This window comes from Piliocolobus tephrosceles, chromosome 1 (genome assembly GCF_002776525.5).
Source record: "Piliocolobus tephrosceles isolate RC106 chromosome 1, ASM277652v3, whole genome shotgun sequence".
Classification (NCBI taxonomy): domain Eukaryota; kingdom Metazoa; phylum Chordata; class Mammalia; order Primates; family Cercopithecidae; genus Piliocolobus; species Piliocolobus tephrosceles.
In genome coordinates this window covers 147623111-147643760 of record NC_045434.1, presented here as the reverse complement: position 1 = coordinate 147643760, position 20650 = coordinate 147623111, and the positions used below count along the sequence as shown (strand labels likewise).

Sequence of the window (20650 nt, the reverse complement as noted above, 5' to 3'; positions counted from 1 at the left end):
TTAGATCAAGGCCAAGAGGGAGCTACTCATCCCATGTGCAGATATAATCAAGTTAAGAAGGAAAGAAAGTATTTGAAAGCAAGACTCTAGATCTTGGAGGATGAAGTAACAGGACATGTCTAACAAGAATAATTTTAACAGGAATACATATAAATATAATGTCCTGCAGCAGAGCTAAAGAAAAAATAATAAAAGTATCAAATGGTAGAGATATGGCTTAGGAGCATCATGAATGCTAGAGAATAATAAGCTCATTGGGAGTTAGAATATAAAGTGACTATCTTGTAGTAAAATAAAAGATATGATTATTCTCTTGTTCTGAAGTGGCCAAGTGGTACCCAGTTGTGACCCTGAACCTTTTAAAGGAATAATTTAAACTATTTAAACAGGGATACACATTTTAGGAGAGAGAGATTTGAGTGGTGAATAAGTTGAAAATCATGTAACATGAAAGCCAGTTAAAGGAACTAGTGATGCTTATCACAGAAAAGAGGAAATTAGGATGAGTCCAACAGGTTTTTTTGTTTGTTTGTTTGTTTTTTCTTTCTTTCTTTCTTTCTTTCTTTTTCTTTTTTTTTAAATGGAATCTCGCTCTGTCACCAGGCTGGAGTGCAGTGGCGCAATCTCAGATCACCACAAACTCCGACTCCCAGGTTCAAGCGATTTTCCTGCCTCAGCTTCCTGAGTAGCTGGGACTACAGGCGTGCACCACCATGCCCAGCTAATTTTTGTATTTTTATTAGAGACTGGGTTTCACCATGTTGGCCAGGATGGTCTCTATCTCTTGACTTTGTGATCCGCTCGCCTTAGCCTCCCAAAGTGCTGGGATTACAGGCGTGAGTCACCGCACCCAGCCAAGTCCAACAGGTGTTTTTAAACATCTGAAGAACTATCATGTGGCAAAGGGAGTGGTCTGTTCAATATGGGAAAACACTTGCCACACATTCAAGCATTTTTCATCTTATAAAATTGATGTATTCTTGGGAAAGTGTGTAAATTCATTTTATGTGAAGGGAATAATTTCGTGTAAAGTGAAAAATTTTAGCTATGATTTAAAGGAACTCTGCCATAAATCTTAGTGCCATAGTGAAAAATGTGAAGAGTCTTTTGATCATTGAATAATAACCTTCTAAATATATTTTATGAATCTGACTTGGGCCTACTGTGTTTTTAGAAAGATGAGCATAAATTTTACAGGCCAGCTCTCAGCACAGAACTGAGTCAAAAAAGTAAATTAAGCTAGCCAGATGTTGCCATTAGATTTTTTTCCTGAAAGGAAAAGCCAGAAGCAAGCTGAGTGAATAGAAATTAAAATATGGGAAACCTTGGAATAGAAAGTTAAATCCATATTTTATGTTATGTCTTCACACCTGTTGGAAGTATTAAACAATTAAAATTACCCCTCCTCCACTCAGCTGATGTCTCCTGCATCAAGTAACAGCAGTGGGTCTCTCTCACCTTCTTCTTCTTCTGATTGCCTGGTGAGCCGGGGAGGACCTGGCCGGAGTCATGTGGCAGCTTTAAGAAGTCGTTTCGAATTGGAGTATGCTCTAAATGCAAGGTCCTATGCTTCTTTGTCCCAAAGGTGAGTGGTAATATAAGCAAATCTCACAGTAAAGTCTTATTTCAGAATCTTATCAAGACAGTCAACTGATTTGATTACTATCACATGGTTTGATCGCCCCTCTGAAAAACTTTGAAAGAGGAGTTTTCAGCCCATTTCTCTTATATTATGACTAAAAATTAGAAATTTTATTATCTGTTAGCCTAGGTCCTCTAGTTTAAGTATCAGGTATTAACCTAGCTGAAATAAGACACGTCTATTTCAGAGCAACAAAAGGGATTTATTAAAAGTATTCTGAGGCTATTTTATGGCATCCAAGCAAGAATTCCTGTGTAGAAACCAGAAAACAACTTTGAGGATCTGAGCAACACAAGTTCAGTGTTCTAAGAATTACCATATGACCCATATTACCTTATGACCCATTTCCCAGGAAATTCCATTCCTAGGAATATACCCTAAAATTGAAAATGGGTACTTAAAAAATACTTGTATTCAAGTGTTTATAGAGCAATATTTATAAAAACCAAAAGGTGGAAACAACCCAAATGTCCATCAACCAATGAACACGTTGATAAAACAGGTTGTCACAACAGAATACTATATACAGGGTACATAAAACAACAGAAATTTACTTCCACAGTCTGAAAGCTGGAAGTCCAAGATCAGGTTCAGCATGGTTCTGGTGGGGGTTCTCTTCTTGTTTTCTAGAAATCCATCATTTTTCTCTGTCCTTACACGGCAGGCAGAACTCTAGTGTCTCTTCATCTTTTTATAAGGGCATCAACTCTACTGGATCAGGGCTTGCTTTACATTTATGACTTCATTTAACCTTAATTATCTCCTTAAAGGCCTTCTCTCCAATGCAGTCACATGGGAGGTTAAGATTTCAACGTATGAATTTGAGGAGGGTCACACTCCAGTCCATAGCAATAGGTAAAGGTATAAAAACAAAAAGCAGATGGCTGCTTCCAGGGGATAGGTAGGAGGGAGAAATTGGGAGTAACTGCTTAATTGTCATCCAGTTTTATTTGGGGCTGATGAAAAGATTTTGGAATTAGAAGTGGTGGTCTTAAAACTGTGAATGTACTAAATACCACTGAATTGCTAGTTTTAAAATGGTTATTTCTATGCTGTGTGAACTTTACCTCAATGAAAAAGAAAGCAAAAACAAAAAGATTAAGCAAAAAGGTAAGTCAGAAAAAGAGAAAAAGAAATCAACATTCTTTCATAGCTAGTTCTGCCATTTACATGGCCCAGTGCCCAACAGATAGTCTCTTTGTCTCTCAGCTTAAATGTTAAGTTTCAAGGAGAAATGTATCTGTCATATAATGCTATAATAATTCTGTATAGTAACCCATCCCAGAATTCAGGGGTGTGCAATCATAAGCATTAATTTCTTGCTCACTTGCTTGTGGGCTCATTTTGGATGAGCTTGACTCTGAACTACAGGTTGTGTTCAGGTCTGTTCCTTGTGTCTCTCACCCTCCTTGGACACCTACATAGAAAAATGTACTACCTGTGGTATATTCTTCTCATAGACAAAGGCTAGTAACTCAAGAGGACAAGCTCAAGTTTACATGCATATTTAAAGCCTTTGCTCAAGTTGTATCCTCTGACAACATTCCATTGGCAAGTTTCACAGCTGACTTCAACATCAACAGGAAGAAAAATATACTTGGTTTTTAGTGGGAAGAACTGCAAAGCCATATGGCAAAAGGCATGGGTAGCTCAAGTGGGAATGGGGTCATATTTCATTAATATAAACATGGCTGTCAGAGGCCCCCTTTCTAGGTGGGGAGCAAAGAAGGCAGTCGCTGTGAGCTTCATAGATACCCTATAGAGTGCATACTTTCCAACCCATGGACGACCAGAAAAGACCAGTTTAAAATCTGTCTCCATCCACATGAGAACCAAAGCATTTGCACATGGCCCAGTTACACATGCACACGCACACTCACACCTACATATACAGACACACTCATACACTCCATTATCAGAGTAAAGGTTCTTAAGTGGGAAGAGATTATCTGGAGTTAGCAAGGGTTTCTATACAATCTACAAACTGCAATTGTTGCTTTTTTAGCTGTAGTTATTATATTCCTGATCTGACAAAAGAGTTACAGCTGCAGCTATGAAGAGATAGGACTCTTATTCATGAAGTCTTTATAGGATGTCATGAAATTAAGTATCAGTAGGTTTGATTGATAAACACATAAACTGGACACCATTTTTATTGGATTTTAGTCTCTCACATAATTTCAAAAGCACCCAGAGGCCAAGACTACGTTAGATTTGGTCACATCATCATCTTCCAGTTCTATCTGCTGTTCTTATTCTCTACTTGTGGCTTTTAAAACTATTTCTATGAACAGTCAGATTTTGATATTTCTAAAGCACAATCACCTGAGGTTTGTCCAACTTGAGACAGAGGTTAAGAGGATAAGCTGTGGAATCAGACAGATGTGAGGTTAAATCTTGGCTTTGCCATGTGCTAGATCAATGACCTTGTCAAGTTATTTAAATCTCACATGTAAAATACTGATAATAATATCAGATCTTACAGTTGTTAAAGGAGAGGTACTATTGTCATAGTAGTGACAGTACTTGATCTAAAGATGCCAGCAGAACCAAGCAAAGAATGTAGTTCCAAAAATATGGGTAAGTCACAGAATTTACAATACATGGAGAGCTACACAGAATAGGAGGCACAGCAGCAGTCCCAGGTAGGCAAATGAAGGGTGGAGGGAACAGAGCTTCTCTAGCCTTCAAGAATCTAGAGATGTATACCACTACTAATTTTTCAAAAAAAAAAAAAAAAAAATACATACTGGGTGAAAAAACCTGTCAGCTTTTTTGACATGCTCCCTTTGATTTCTCATAAAGTGTTTTATAGCCTTCTGGCCCTTCCTGACTGTTAGGGAACTCTGATAAGGGTTTGTCTGTCTGCTAGGTGCAAGTTTCTCTTAACAATGTGGCATTCCCTAAGGATTTGCTGTGAGGGTGCATTCAAGGTCAGTTTGTTAGTACCATTCCTCCAAGTAAGCTCAATCTTTGCACTAGTTGAAATCAACTCTAGGAATAGGTAAAGCGTTTAGCTAATTTTTAAAATGTGTCAAGATAGAAATTACGTATGTTCCATTCATTACTGTATCCTTAGGGTGTAGCAGTATGTTTGACCTATAGTCAGTAAGAAATGTTTGTTGGGCAGATAAAGAATAAAAAATTAGATAAATTGGCTCAATAAACGGTAACTATTTTTCACTTGGTGTGTAATCAGTGAACGAGCCTTAACTATTTTCTCTTTTCTTTCCATTTAAATAGCTGTAATTATTGAACATCCGGGGTGCTATTTTAAGCATTTTAAATAGTCATCTAATTCCATCTTAGGAAGTAGGTATTCCAATTTTTATAGATGAGGAAACTGAGGCTCATAGAAAAGGTAAGCAACTTTCCCAAGTTAATGGAGAGTAAGTAAGCGAAGCTGGAATTCTCATTCAGGACTCTCCTGTGCTTTCTGAGTTTCTCTGGAATAGGAGGTGGCATGTTCCAGAAGCTTGAAATATTTTGCCAATACTTGTGTTTGCTGGACTTCCAGTTTCTCCTGGAAGCCAATCTGTGAATAACTTCGACTATTTCTCCCAAGTCTGACTTTTCAGCTTGTGGATGTGAAGGCAGAGAAAGTGAGACCAGCGATCAATAGGTGCTTAAAGTGAAAGAGCCCAACGATATAAGAATTGATGGACTAAGTACAGGAGGGCCATGAGTTTAACAGCTTGTGAGACAGCGGTTCTCAACTTTGACTGCACATTAGAATCATCTGGGAAGCTTTTACAAGTACCATTGCCCAGGACCAATTAAACCAAAATCCATGGGGTTGGCACCCAGGCATCAAAATGCTTTAAAGTTTCCCAGGTGATTCCAATATACATCCAAGTATAAGAAACATGCTGAAAGAGAATGATACAATGCTAACCTGCCAGTCATTCTGTAAGAAGGGGATACAGCTAATGAAAGAGGAAAGACAAAGCCAAGGTAAAATAGCATCTGTGACCAAAGGGGACCATTCTGATGACTTATTACGTGCATCGTCCCTGCCAAAATTCCTTGCCATGTACTTCTGATCTTTGGATTTCCTAATTAATTCAAGTGACAGAGTTAAAATGTAATTTTTTAGTATAGCGTTATGGTTTTGAAAAATCTGTACAAGGTTTTTGCTATAGTTCCTACTAATGTATGGATGTGGGGACACCTCAACAATGTCTTGAAAAATGATGCATCTACTTTTCAATTTTTTGTCATGAAGTTTACAGATGATAGGTTTGAGTTTTGTGATGCTTGATTTGATGAGGTCTTTGGCTGTGTGTGTATTTGTTTCTAATTATTATTATTTTTCTTTATAAATACATTGAGAGGTGCAAAACTGTGTCAGAGATGTTCTCCACAGATAATAGGAATTCCCTAATTCCTACCAAAACCATAAATTGATAAAATCTGAGATTGAGAAAGGCGCTCTTGAAGTTCTGCCTCTTTTAAAATATTTTGTGCCTCTAGATATATTTGGAAAACTAAGCATGTGGCAGTTGCTCCTCCCACAGGGTATGAAATCCCAACTTGTACATGGATTACATCATGTAAATTTAGAAATGACAAACTGATACACAACCTTTCAGATGTGAAAACCAATTAGTGTTTGTGTGGGGCTGGGCTCTGAAAATAGAATGATTTGACCTACTTAGCTGTCCGAGACAAGAAAACCAGGGATCCAGAGTTTGGAACTGTAAAACAGATACATTTGGGATTAATTTTTCACACTACAAAAGGGTCCATCAAAGGTTTCTTTAAATAGAAAGCTTGCCTAGTGCACTTAGAATGGAATTCATTTTATAAAAGTTGAATATAACTTATACAATTTTAATTTACTCATAGTTTTCTGGGTTACAACAATTGTGTAAGATGATAGCACCATGACACTGATGTTCCTAGGAGGAATAAAGAAGGGAGAGCAGCAAGGGGACCGTGTCCGTTTGCTGCAGTGGAGCAGGTATTTACCAGATAGCAGTGGCCATGTCTCCTCCTCATCACCCCAGGTCAAATACTCCCCTCTTTCATCTACCACCTCTCTTACACTCTTTTGTGTACAAAACTTTCAAATATTCCCTTTTCTTCCAATCGTTCAAGCCTCTCTCCATCCCTAACTTCTTGTCAACTCACCACAATCAGCAATTTCAGCACCTTGCTCATGACCACCATAAATGCTCTCACACATTGCTGCTTCTTTCCATGGGTCTTCTTGTCATTTCTACAATCCCATGGCTCCAACTCACAGCACATACATGCACACACACACACACACACACACACATGCACATGCACACATCTACACACACACACATTCTCCCACACACACAGGTGAACCCCAGTTCATTATTCAGCCTTGACCTCTCTGCTTCCTAGCTTTTGCAACATCTTTAACTTCTCTCCTGTTACAGCTTCCTCATGCTCTAACCCACCTACTACCATCATAATCTTTATTATGTAAAACTCTAATTCTAATTATATTATTTGCATTAAAACCTTCAATAATTCTCCACTGCTTCTAAAATTAAGTTAATTTTGGAGTCCAATTGATTCAGGAGTCCAAAATCCTCAGTGATACACGTTTCAATCATATGTTCCAGTGGTTCTAAACAGAGAGTGATACTGTCGCTTTCTCTCTTCTCAGGTGCATGCTAGGCTTTTTGGAACTGCGAGAGTCTTCTTTTTTGTTTGTTTGTTTGTTTGTTTTTATATTCCCAAGGACTAAAGAGATGCTATTACTATTTAGTGAGCTGTGACCAGAATGTTGAAGTTTCTCCAATGTTTTGGGCAATCTCAAAAAACAAAAAAATTATCTTACACAAAATGTCAATAGCATTCTTGGAGAGGAAAACTACAGACAAACTAGAGGTTCCACTAGTTCCCATAAACACTTCATGTTTAACCTACCATCAACCTATCACTGTATCTTAACACTGTATCTTAACCTTGACACCCCCCTTATCTTATCAAAATATTAACCAGTCTTCAGTAATTATCTCAATCAGCGTAATCACTATGTCATGAAGAAGTATTTTCTGGGGGCTACCCCATCTCCATTCATGCCTCACTAAAGACCACAGTATTCTGTGCCACGTTATAATTCATATCTCATTTATTATTTAACTGCATGTGGTGAATGTTAAATATTTGATTTATAATAAACTAGGAAAATCATTAATTAGGCTGTAAATACCAGGCTTTGTATTTCTGCAATTTGAGTAAAACTCTGGCATTCAGATTTTTTTTGACTCCTACATTTCCGTCAAGTCCGAATACATTCTCGTCCCAAAATAATGAACTTTCAATATGAAAAGGTCTGACATATTTATAATATTGAGTCCCCCTTACCATGAGCATAGCACATTTTTGCATTTATTTAAATGTTCTTTAATGTCTTTTAGTACGAGTTTATAATTTTGTCTATGGGGTTCTTATATAACTTTTGTGTGATAAATAGTTACATTCATTGTGATTGCTGAAATCGTTTGGACTAATTGCTACCACATTATTTTATTCTGTCTAGTATTTTTTCCTCACCCCATCTTTTTTTATTTCCTTTGATTATTTGAATATGAGCTATATTTATATTCTTTGGTGAACACCCCAGAAACTTTAATACATTATTTAAAATAAATTATATTTTTAATATGTTCGTCTTATTCTCAAATGAAAGATCTTAGACCATTTTAATTAAAGATTATTCTCTCCTGGCCTCGATAATACCCCTTTATTTTAATTTCCAGCATTTTATCTTCATCAGGATTTTATAATTCCATAGTGATTTCATTGTTTTATACAACTATGTTTTATTTAGGTTTACCCCATGTTTAATGTTTCATTGTTTGTTACGGTTACATTTCAAATCTTTTTCCTAGTATCGTTTTTCTTTTCCCTAAATGCAGCTTTAAAAATTCTTTAAACCTCACTCTGTTGGAAGTAAACAAATGAAAAACACTTATTTTCCCTCTTTTTTAAGATATTAGTAGATAAAGGATTTTCGTTGTTTAGTTACTTTTTTTCCCTGCACCTTCAGGGGGAAAATGCTATTCCATGTTTTACTTTCTTTGCTGCTCTTAAAATTTCATCTATGAATCTAGTTGTTATTTCTTTTGTTCTTAATCTGCCTTTTAAAACTGCTTTTAGAAGTCCTCTTTATCTTTGGTATCCTATAGTTTAACTATGTTGTGTATAGATATAAATTTATGTTTATTTATTTAACTTGTGATATATTATGTTTCCTGAATTTGAAAATTGACATCTTTCATAAATTCTGGATAATCCTCAGCCATTGTCTCTTCTAACATATCTTTATTATATCTTTTTTAGTATGCCTTTCTGGAATTCTAGTTGGATATTTTTTAAAGTTTCTCACTGTTTTCCACATTTCTCAATCTCTTTTTAAAAAATATTTTCCACCCTTTACTTTCTCTATCCTGCTTTTTCAGATCTGTCTTCCAGTTCACTTATTCTCTCAGAAGTTGGGTTTAATGTGTTGTTTATTTTGTTCATTGCATTTCTAATTCAATTTATTTCTTATTTATATTCCAGTTCTAGAAATTGCATGCCACTTACAGTTTTACAGGACAGTTTTAAAAAGCTGTAGACCCTCTCCATACTTTTCTTCTTTTATTTCTTCAAACACATTTTATCTAGAGACATTAATACCTCAAGACCACCCTAAAATTTCAACTTAGGGTTCCTTTTTTTTTTTTTTTTTGAGTCGGAGTCTTGCTCTGTTGCCCAGGCTGGAGTGCAATGGCACAATCTCGGCTCACTGCAAGCTCCACCTCCCAGGTTCAAGCGATTCTCCTGCCTCAGCCTCCTGAGTAGCTGGGATTACAGGCACGCACCACCACACCCAGCTAATTTTTGTATTTTTTTAGTAGAGATGGGGTTTCACCATGTTAGTCAGGCTGGTCGTGTACTCCTGATCTCATGATCTGTCCACCTCGGCCTCCCAAAGTGCTGGGATTACAGGAGTGAGCCACCACACCCAGCCAACTTGAAGTTTTTCATAAAACCCATGTAGTAATAATTCTGCTTTAAACTAGCTTGTATGTGGGCTGGCAGATGAGAGTTCTGAGAGTTTATATGTATATATATGTATATGTATATATACGTATATATTATTTTTCTCACTTTACCTGGAGCCAGGAACAATGTAGGATATTTATCCTCTGCATATCTTTATGTACAGTGAATTTTATTTTTTCTGATTTACCTAATCTGAATGTTGCCTTTGAGGATTTTGGCTTCATATAGGTGTTTCTTATCTGACCCTCCACCTTGCTTGAACCCATGGTGTCTCCACCACATAATCTATTAAAATTCATGCTATAGGCCAACAAGAGTCAGTATGAGAAATTCATAGCACTTATATTTGCTTGGAGTGATAATCTTAGAAAATCATTTACTTTTATATTCATACCCACAGTAGATTGTAAACATCATGCAGGCATAAAATGTCTCTCCTTTTGCTGCTGTTTCTCCAGTACTTAGAACAGTGCCTGGTACATGGTAGGTGCCAAACACCTATTTGTGAAGTACGTGAACATAATGACTTCCTACAAACATGATGCCATTGAATTCAACAATTTTGTGAAGTGTGCCTCATGGTTTCCATTTTTTTAGCTAAAGCTCAGAAACTCAATAATATAAGTAATGCCAATAACTATTTAGTAGAAAAAATGGTAGTTCATAATTTAATCTGGGACTGTCCGATAGTGTTTTCATCACATCATGCTGTCTTTGGAGACTAAACTTTGCCGACATGTTTGCCAACACCAGAAAGTTCTAATGTCAAGTTTGGGCTTTGAGGAAAATCAGCAGGGAGCTATCCAGAGTACTGAACTACCTCACATTTACACTCTGCAGATACACTGGAACATACTGCCCTCTGTCTATGGCCAATAGCCTTTGATTGCAGGGAAGTTTCCCTTCTCACTCTGACTAACTCTGATAGTAGTCACTTTGCCTAAGCTTATGCCTCCGAATGAAACACTATAATCACCTGCCTGTGCTGATACAGACCCAAACTGAACACAACTCCACAGCTGCTGCCTCGTTCACAGGCATGCCTACCCCTACCCTCTGTGTCTTCTTCAATCACGCTTCTCCAAAACAGGCTCACTCTCTGATCACATTTGTAAAAGTAGTAACAACCAGTCAGAGCACATAAAATGACAAACTTCTTCTTTCTAGGAACTTAACTGAAGTGACACTTGTGGACTAGCTTTGAGGATAGCTCTATTTTAGCATGATTTCTTTATGGAACTGAGTACACTGTAAAATTAGGCTCTTCTTTTCATTTTCTCATTAAACATACTCTCCACTGTAGTAGTCAATTGCACTCACTGAATGAAAAAAACAACAACAAATTTTTAGCTGACATTTGGGGGCAACAATTGACTTTCTGGTGATGAGAGTCCAAGAGTTTTTCAGGGTCAGAAATGAAGAAAAAGACCACTCTTTCTCATACATAAATACAATAGAGAATCAGCATCTTTTAGCTAATTCTACATAGAAATAATTTTAAGATTTATAAATTTAATAAAACCAAAAAGCGTCTTTGGCTTTGTAACCTATATTTTACTTATTCAAAGAATGCTGATTTGAAATATGATATCTACAGAATTTACAAAAGACTGCAGTGCTTATTGGAACGTTGTATTAGTATCTAACCCTCTCTTCAGCAGTGTCTTCTGAGTTTGTAGGAAGAGTTGCCTTTCTTACTCAGTGACACTGGTGACTTAAGTTCTATGGATCTTGTATGTATAATGAGGAGAACAAGATGTTGCTTGCCTAAATCTAGGGACAAGCCCTTTTTTTTTTTTTTTTTTTTTTTTAGGATAGATATCATCTCTGAGACGCAAAAATTTTATGACACGCACTTCCTGAACATCAGTTATCAAGCTCATTAAGGGCTTGCAGTGGCAAAATATAAAAGCCAAAGGAGAGAAGCTAGAATCTAAGCAAGTGCCACATTGCCTATCAGTTGCCTTTTATCTCTTTCTTTTTAAGCTCATATCTTCTTGAGATGCCCATATTTTTTTTACTAATTAACAAAATCAGAAAATCTCCTAATGTCGTGGTGGTATGGGGCTGAAAAGGGAAATATATAACTATACATCTTGATGTGACAGTGTGAAAGTATTTGGTAAAACTCATTATGTCCCTGAATGCCATCTTATATAGATGGGGAAATTAAAAAAAGTGGGGCGGGGCCTTTCACGAAGTTAAAACTATCTCCATGAAGGTCCAAACAATAAACACAGCCATTTATTATATTTACATAACACCTCTTCACTGTATCCGTAGATACATACCCAGACGAAGCAATTCCCTTACACACACATATACACGAAAAGTGAAAGAAGGGCTATAAATTGATTGTTAGTGCCCTCTGCATTTCAAGCTTCTGGTATCTTACAAATCACCAGAACTGGACATAGTCTGTGCTGAAAGGTGGTAGGGCTCTATGTTAAGAACTCCTTTTCGGCTGATGTGGACTAAAGCAACCATGTTAGCTGCTTGTTTTTGGCTGCCTTGCTCTCTAGCGCCATCTAGCAGTCAGTTGACAAACCACGAGTGAGGCCGCCTCCAGACCTCCTGACTGCTGTACTAAGGAGAGAGGCTTGGAGACTTCACACCGAACAAAGGTGTGCAGCCTCAAAGTTGAGGAGCATGTGAAAAATGTCAATCTTTCCTTGACTTTTAAAACCACCCTTAGTTTGAAACAGCCTTTCTCCATGAAAAATGTAAAAGAACATCAAACAAAATATTCTGTTCAAAAGAGGAGGTGATGAAAATGGGAAATTAATAAAAGTGAAGATATGAGAAGAGCCCTACGTGTGTAAAACTGGCAACTTTAAAAAAAAAAAAAAGCTTTAAGGACCTGGATTTATTGTCGCACATAAAAGATTTGCATGAAAAGAGTGAGCGAGTGACATATTTAGGTTACAACATATCCACTTGAGAGAGAGAATGAGATGCAGCTCTCACCGTGGCTATTCTGATGCTGTAATTTCGTGTTCTTTTCTATCCGTCAGCAGTGCTTGTTAGCGAGCTAAAATGCACTCCCTCCTAACCCAAAGGGCGAGCCAGAGTGCATTTCCGTCTTCAAGCGTTTTGTAATACTAATTAACTAATTCCCAGTCACATGAAGAGAACCTGCGAAGATTCGCCGGAGGCAAACTGCTAAATAAATGGTGACAGATTTCTCAGTTTTCAATTAGATGAAATGACATATTGGGACAACGAATGGCCTGACTTTCTAATGATGAGAGTTTTATGAGGTTTTCATTCCTGGAAATGAAGAGAAACCCTCTCCATTCATACACAAAGGAGAGTCCAGACCCACTCTTAAGCACATCAAAGCACACAGATCCTGCCTTTGGCAGTTGCTTGTGTGTACAACTGAAAGCAAGACTTGGTCCAAAAATGCTGCTTTTGAGACTGCTTCTGCTCTCCTGAAATATCTGACAGGACAAGCACAGGGACCAAAGAGAACAACCAGCCTAATTAAATCTATACAGGCAGCACTGTGTTCTGCTCGTCCACCTTGACTCCAGCTCGGGCCTCACCCTGCTCCCTCCTGACTCCAGTGTTTGTGTTGCGAATCTGAATCTCTTGCTAGCATGGCAACTGTTGCTATGTTCACAGCAATAAGAAGTGGGCAATGCTGGTGTCTCTGTAATGATTCAGATACAAGAGCAATGATTTCTAAATAGATTTCTGAAGCGGCTCTCACAATGGCTCTGAACAGTTTAACAGGTTTAATTCCTCATGGATTTTTTTTTTCTTTTTTTCACCTTTAACATCTTCCATGTGGACTAAATCTAAACCTCATATAATGCAAAAATGCCATCATTCTTTCTTTTGCTTACTAGTATTTGAAACAGGAATTTTCTTGTAAAAGAACACATTTAACCAGTTGTCATTTCTTATTATCTCCTTGGAACCTATGAGATGGAGTTTTCTTGATATTTAAGTAATGGCAACTAAGGAAATCTGAAAAAATAATGGGCCCAGGAAGAAAATAACTGCTGGATTAACCAAAGTGGAATGAAAATCATCACCATTAATATTTGTGATATTAGCTGAACATTTTTTATTAATGAGCAGATGTTTTAAAGGCCTCATCTGCAAACAAGGACAAAAAATTTACTAGTGGATATATGTTTGCCACCCTGACTTCTGTTTCAAAGAGACAGTGAGAAAAATGAAATCACTTTTTGTTTTTTTGGCCTTCATCAGTCTCTTATTTGCCAGCCCATCCAGTGTTAACTGTGCCACTAAGTGTCATCAGATGCTAACACAGCCTGGGCCCCAGGGGGATATGATGTAGATAATATTGCCGTGTGCACTGATGGCAATACAGACCTGGCCAAAGGATAAAAAGAGAAGACACATTACATGTTTTGATCTGTAGCATAGAACAGAAATGTGTATTCGAACATAGACACTTGCTATGTTCTAGACGCTATTGTGCATTTTTTGTATGCCTATGGTAGCACAGACTTACCACAACTCTTCTGCAGCTAAGAGTTATTTATTCTACAAATGAGAAACTGAAGCACAGAAAGTATAAATGGCCTGCCCAAGGCTTTGTAACTAGTAAACAGCAGGGCCAAGATTTGAGCCAAGATCAGCCTGACTCCAAAGCCCATGATCTTTTTACTACTTGCTGAGCTGCTACAGTGTGAGACAAGAGAGCTGCTCTCATACTAATCAGTTGTGTGACATGAGCAAATCCCTTCCTGCCCTGGGTTTTAGGATTATCATCTATAATGAGGCATTTGAATTGGATGCTTGCTATTCAAGGTGTGACTCACAGACCAGCAGCTTTGGCATCACCTAGGAGCTTGTTAGAAATGTAAAATCTCAGGCCCCATACTGGACCTGCTGAATCTGCGTTTTAACAAGATTTTAACAGGCGACTTGCAAATATACAGTAACCAATCTCTGTGGACCCTTTTAGCTTTAGTGTGCTGTATTTAGAAAGTCACCTCGCTCTTATCTCTTTCTAGATTCTGTTCCTTCTCCAAGGTTGTTTTACCGCTCCCTGTGAGCATTCCTAATCTCATTCTTTTACTTGATGGAAAGATTCACTGTCTTCTCAGAAAAGATTTATCTATCTTAATTCATTTACCACTTTCTACTTGGTATCATGTCTCTGTTGAATAAGTTTTTCTTGAGGGGGAGAGCCATTCATATTAAATAATTTTATATCTGTCATATCAATTGACAAGGTTCATTAAACTAAAGAAAATATATTGAAAGGAATGTTGAACAAATTATTATCTTAATTTAGTTACAAATAGTAAATAGTGTGCTGATTGCAAGATGCCTGTATTATTCATTACAAATATTTCAAGGCAAGCACAATCCAAGTTCTTTAAATATAGGTCCAGGAAAATTTGCAAATAGCACACATGATGAGCAGTTTTTAAATTTCTTCACGCACCACCCCCCATCTTTTTAACACAAAAATACCTAAAGGATTCAATTAAGACCAAGTTCAATCCCAACATCTCCTCCTCTAGGAAGTCGTCCTAAATACCCTCAACTAGTTACTCATCATGTTTGTTGTTACTATATTCTGTATATATCCCATCAGAGAATAGAAACATTATTGTAATTATTGATGTCTTTGAATGTCAGTTGTCACACACACACACACACACATGCACATGCACTTACAAAGAGTAAGCTTCCTGAAGCCAGGAACTGTGTCTTTCATTTTTGCATTCTTAATATTTATCATAATCTTGGCATATAGTGTGATGGATATATGTATTTTGAATGAATGAATGACTGGCTCAATCAATGCAAATCTTTCTGGCCCCAAAGTCTCCTTTTTGCTTTAATGTACTTCTTGTTCTCCTTCACATTAGGATGGTTCACTGACACCAACAATATGGGGATGCACAGTTCTATGGTGAGAATTTCAAACAACTTGTTTTAGCCGCGTTGGTATTCCCTACTAATATAGTACTTTAGTGTACTATGGTATGAGCTAGTCATCTAGGAACATGGGCTCTGAGAGTTAGGAACTCAAGTCCCTTTGAAATCACAAAGGCTGAAAATTGAAGCAGCATTTGTATTTCTTCCTCTCTGGTTGGTCATTCGACAAACATTTGCAGAGTCCCTATATTGTGCCGGGAGTTTGCCAGGAACCAAAGATGCCAAAAAGCAAACATAGTATAATATTTCTACCTTTAAGTAGTTTGTATGGAAAATAGACCCCAAATGTATTATAATGCAATGTGATTGTATACAATAATGGGTACATGACTCTAGTGTATTCTAACACAGACGGAGGCGTTACTAAGAAAAAGGAGAGGCAGACAATGATTCCATCAGGTTAAAGGGCATGTGGGTAGCTTCTTGCAAAAGGTGGCCTTGGCAAAGAGATCAGAAATACCTAATGTAAACGATGAGTTAATGGGTGCAGCACAGCAACATGGCACATGTATACATATGTAACAAACCTGCACCTTGTGCACATGTACCCTAGAACTGAAGGTATAATAAAAATAGTGATAATAATAATAACCATCGTAAGTGTAACCATACTGAGTTCTTATGTTGTACCAGATAACAGTACATGGTACTTTAAATATGTTATATCATTTAATCTTCATAAAAATAAAGAAGGTATTATGATTTTTTCAATTTCACAGATGAGAAAAAAATAAAGTCCCCAAAATACAAGTGGCAAATGCCTGATGTGGGACTTAAACCTGGCCAGAGTAATTCTAGAACTGGTGAATCTGAACACCAAACTCTAAAAAAAGCAGAGAGAAAAGCATTAAAAAAATAGCCCACAGGCCAGGAGGCAGACTGCATTCAGAGGATAAGTAGCGAATCAGTCTGCCAGACCAGTGGCATGAGAGATTGCACACAAACAGAAAACCAACAGCAAGCTATGGGTCAGAGCCCAACCCAGGACATACGTCTGGTAGAAGAGAGGCTCAGGAGGAAGGATGCTTTGCTGATAACAGAAGTGGGAGTTACTGTGCTACACTGGGAAAGAACTTGCTTCTTGAAGCCAGAGGTATGTGTTCTAATCCCACCTCTGCCTTTAAGAACGGTATAAACTTTTTCCTCGGTAACTAAAATAGGGACCATAATATTACCTTGTCTGGTTTTTACAGGGTCTGCATAAAATTCATATAGAACACTTAATATCATCCCTGAGAAACTTGCGTTGTTTTGTTTTAAACTAAAGATGAATGTCCCTGTTTCACAGCTCTACCCACGGATGGATAAACCCCTTTCTGAGGCTGAGAAATGAAAGCCTGTGTCTATCTGAAATTCAGGATCCTTATTCAGATACTTTCTTCTTCTTTTTATCACTTATTCTCTTTGAGATAGTAGAGTACTCCTTTTTCCTCATTAAATAGCAGCTTTACCCGTAAATTTCTCATAGCTTTTCCTTACTTATTTACACTCCCTGATTGTCAAATTCGACAATGTTGACCACTGCTCAGTCAAGTTGCCGTTTGGAATAACTTAAAGGTTTCTGGATGTTTTCTACCAAACAGCCGTTTATGACAATGACAGAAATCAGGAAAATGACTTTTGAGGATTTCAATTATTCTCTGTAATCCCTGAAAATAAAGCGATAGTCGATTGTGAATGTGGCTGCTGAATGCTAGAGTACTACATAAAAATAGAAAAGATTTAAGATGCTTGAGAACTAATGAATCTAAATTTATTGGTTTTACACAAATGAATGATTTTCATTTTATTTTAAAAAATTGTCCTTTATTGTTTAGGGCAAGATAAATCATATACTCTTTTCTTCAATAATCTTTTATCAGATTAACATAGAGGAAAATGAATTATGAAATAAATAAAATTTAGGACAAAGCACCATATTAAAATGTTGATAGTTGATTTTGTCATATCATCTATGTTAAGGAATAGAGTATTGTGTTTGACTTAGAAAGGTACTTACTTTCTGGTATTGAGTGATCTGAATTTCTTTTTTTTTTTTCTTTTTTTGAGACAGAGTCTCACTTTGTTACCCAGTACAGTTGTGCGATCATGGCTCAGTGCAGCCTCAACTTCCCCAGGCTCAGGTGATTCTTCCTCCTCAGCTCCACAAGTAACTGAAACTACAGGCGTACGCCACCACACTTGGCTAATTTTTGTATTTTTTGTAGAGACAGGGTTTCACCAAGTCGCCCATGCTGGCTTGAATTCCTGAACTCAAGCGATCTGCTTGCTTTCCAAGGTGTGAGCCTATGCGCCCAGCTTGAATTTCAGTGTTACAAACAAATTTTCTATTGCTTGTGTATTCTTTGGGTATTTTATTTCTTTTGTAAAAGGTAGACAATTCTGAGTTTAAACATGACTTAGAGATGTTTAACTACTTTTTTTACCCCCGATTTTTACTTCCTGAGATCAGTAGTACAGAGGGCAATCAGTTCTCACCTTTTAAAAAAGATCTGAGGCCAGGCATGGTGGTTCACACCTGTAATACCAGGACTTTCGGAGCCGAAGCGGGAAGATCACCAGGTCAGGAGATTGAGACCATCCTTGCTAACAGGGTGAAGCCCTGTCTCTACTAAAAGTACCAAAAAAAATTAGCCAGGCATGGTGGCGGGCGCCTGTAGTCCCAGCTACTTGGGAGGCTGAGGCAGGAGAATGGTGTGAACCCAGGAGGCGGAGCTTGCAGTGAGCCGAGATCGTACCACTGCACTTCAGCCTGGGTGACAGAGTGAGACTCCATCTCAAAAAAAAAAAAAAAAAAAAAAGAATAAAATGAGAAAAAAATTATTGAGAGATTGTCAAATCTCTTGAATTTTTAAAAACTTACTGCTCATTAAATTAGACAGCACCTTGTCTGTAATTTGTTCAAAACTACCAACTACCGAGATCTATGTGTTATACTTTGTTAAATAAACTTCTCTTTCTCTTTGGGAGAGACATATATAGGATCTTGAACAGTATATAAAGTTTAATTAAATATAGCTAGCATTGAAAAGTTCATGAAATTAATCAACTAACTCACAAATGTGTGTTGATTTCCTTCTAGGTACACAGTACTGTGTCTGCTCCTATCCAGAGAGGCCCAATATTTTGATAGCTAGTCTTGTATTCTTGTATAAAGAGTTTCAGCAAACTGAATATGCTTTTTTTTTGTTTGTTTTTTTTTTGAGACAAAGTCTCACTCTTGTCCCCTAGGCTGGAGTGCAGTGGTGAGATCTTGGCTCACTGTAACCTCTGCCTCCCAGGTTCAAGTGATTATCCTGCCTCAGCCTCCTGAATAGCTGGGATTACAGGCATGCACCACCATGCCTGGCTAATTTTGTATTTTCAGTACAGACAGGATTTCTCCATGTTAATCAGGCTGGTCTCGAACTCCCAACTTCAGGTGATCCACCCTCCTTGGCCTCCCAAAGTGCTGGGATTACAGGCGTGAGCCACTGCACCTGGCCTTTTTCTTTCTTTCTTTTTCTTTTCTTTTTTTTTTTTTTTTTTTTTGAGTCAGAGTCTCCCACGCTGTTGCCCAGACTGAAGTGGAGTGGTGCAATGGGCTCAGAGCAACCTCTGCCTCCCGAGTTTAAGCAATTCTCGTGCCTCAGGTTCCCAAGTAGCTGGGACTACAGGCACACACCACTACACCCTGCTAATTTTTGTATTTTTAGTAGAGATAGGGTTTTGCCATGTTGGCCTCGAACTCCTGGTAGCGAACTCCTGACCTCAAGTAATCCACTCTTTCTTTATTTAAAGAATTAACAATATATTACTTACAGGTGGAAAACACAAAGGTATGTGTCACTTTCCTTATTACGCTAGCCTCCTCACTGATCTAATTCCATTGGATATGCATTTATCTATCATTTATTAAGCATCTCTTATGTATTGAATCATATGGTAAATATTGGACACCCAATGATGGTTTAGACATCTCTTCAGTCCTGGGGGAATTCACAGTCTAAGGGAGGAGGTCAGAGAAACAAACAGGAAGATAAGTACTAAGCCTTGTGTAGGAAGCCTTACGAGCCTGGGAAGACTCAGGGTAGGCTTCCCAAAAGCCATCCCATTTCACTTGAGTTTGGCAGAGCTAACCAAGCAGAGGAAGGAAGAAAGAGTATACTAGGAAAGGGAAGCAACAGGGACAAAGTCAGGAAAGTGGGAAACTGCGCAGTACATTTGGGAATAGCAAAGGATTGAATGTGGGTAGAGCACAAGCTATAGATGAGGATTTAAAGTCAATAGAAGTAGACAAAAAAGAACACAGAGACAAGTAAGTTCAGTACCCAAGGAAAGTTGGAAGGAAGAGGGTAGCTGTCCTTCATGCAGCTTCCCTTCCAGTCACTGAGACCTCGGACTCTTCTCTTCGTTCAGGCAGTGAGCATAAAAAGATCTGAACGGCACTGGGTAGAGCAGCCAGCAATCTTTATTGAAATTGCCCTGGGGCATGACTCGAAACTGTGAGGCACCCTAAAGGAGCATGATTTCTGCAGCTGTGTTTACTATGAGTCATTGTACAGACTCAGACGTGGAGCTAGGGATAATACGGTAATCTAGATGAGAGATGAGTGACATAGACACAGTAGAGCTCCACCTTGAACTCAAGATTGGCCCCTCGAACTGTGCAAATCAGGCAGCACTGCAGCATGGCTCATGTTACTCAACTATTCCTGTACTGATGACATCACACACATGATCATCTGTTTATAAGTCTGTTTCTTTAGATGGTGAGGAAAGAGAAATAAAGGTGTAAAAATCCAGCCATCATAACAAAAACACCGAAAGAAAGAAATTAACTTACCCAAAGGTCTCACAGCTTGTAGTTTGTGAATCTCTACATTAAAAGGTGGATGATGAATCTGAGACCTACTGAGTTAACTGTCCAGCATCTCAGCCATATGCCTTATTCCTCTTTATATGCATCTCCACTCCCACACCACCCCCTCCTGGCTTCATCCTTTAGTGCCTGGAATAACGCCTGGCACATGGTAGTTACTCATCAGAAGTCCACTGAGTGAA

At 37.9% G+C, this 20650-nt stretch overlaps 2 protein-coding genes across 2 annotated transcripts in view; one reads left to right on the top strand and one right to left on the bottom strand.

Moving 5' to 3' along the window:
- Positions 1-20521, bottom strand: part of LRRC53 (leucine rich repeat containing 53) — a 42255-nt gene extending 21734 nt beyond the window's left edge. Inside the window, exon 1 of the mRNA XM_026454731.1 lies at positions 20433-20521. The gene's annotated coding sequence lies outside the window, so the exon portion shown is untranslated. The remainder of the gene's footprint in view (positions 1-20432) is intronic.
- The window catches only part of TNNI3K (TNNI3 interacting kinase), a 302223-nt gene that overhangs the window by 250201 nt on the left and 31372 nt on the right, over positions 1-20650 (top strand). The window contains exon 23 of the mRNA XM_023209399.2: positions 1416-1585. Within this exon, the coding sequence (XP_023065167.1) occupies positions 1416-1585 (170 nt within the window). The remainder of the gene's footprint in view (positions 1-1415; positions 1586-20650) is intronic.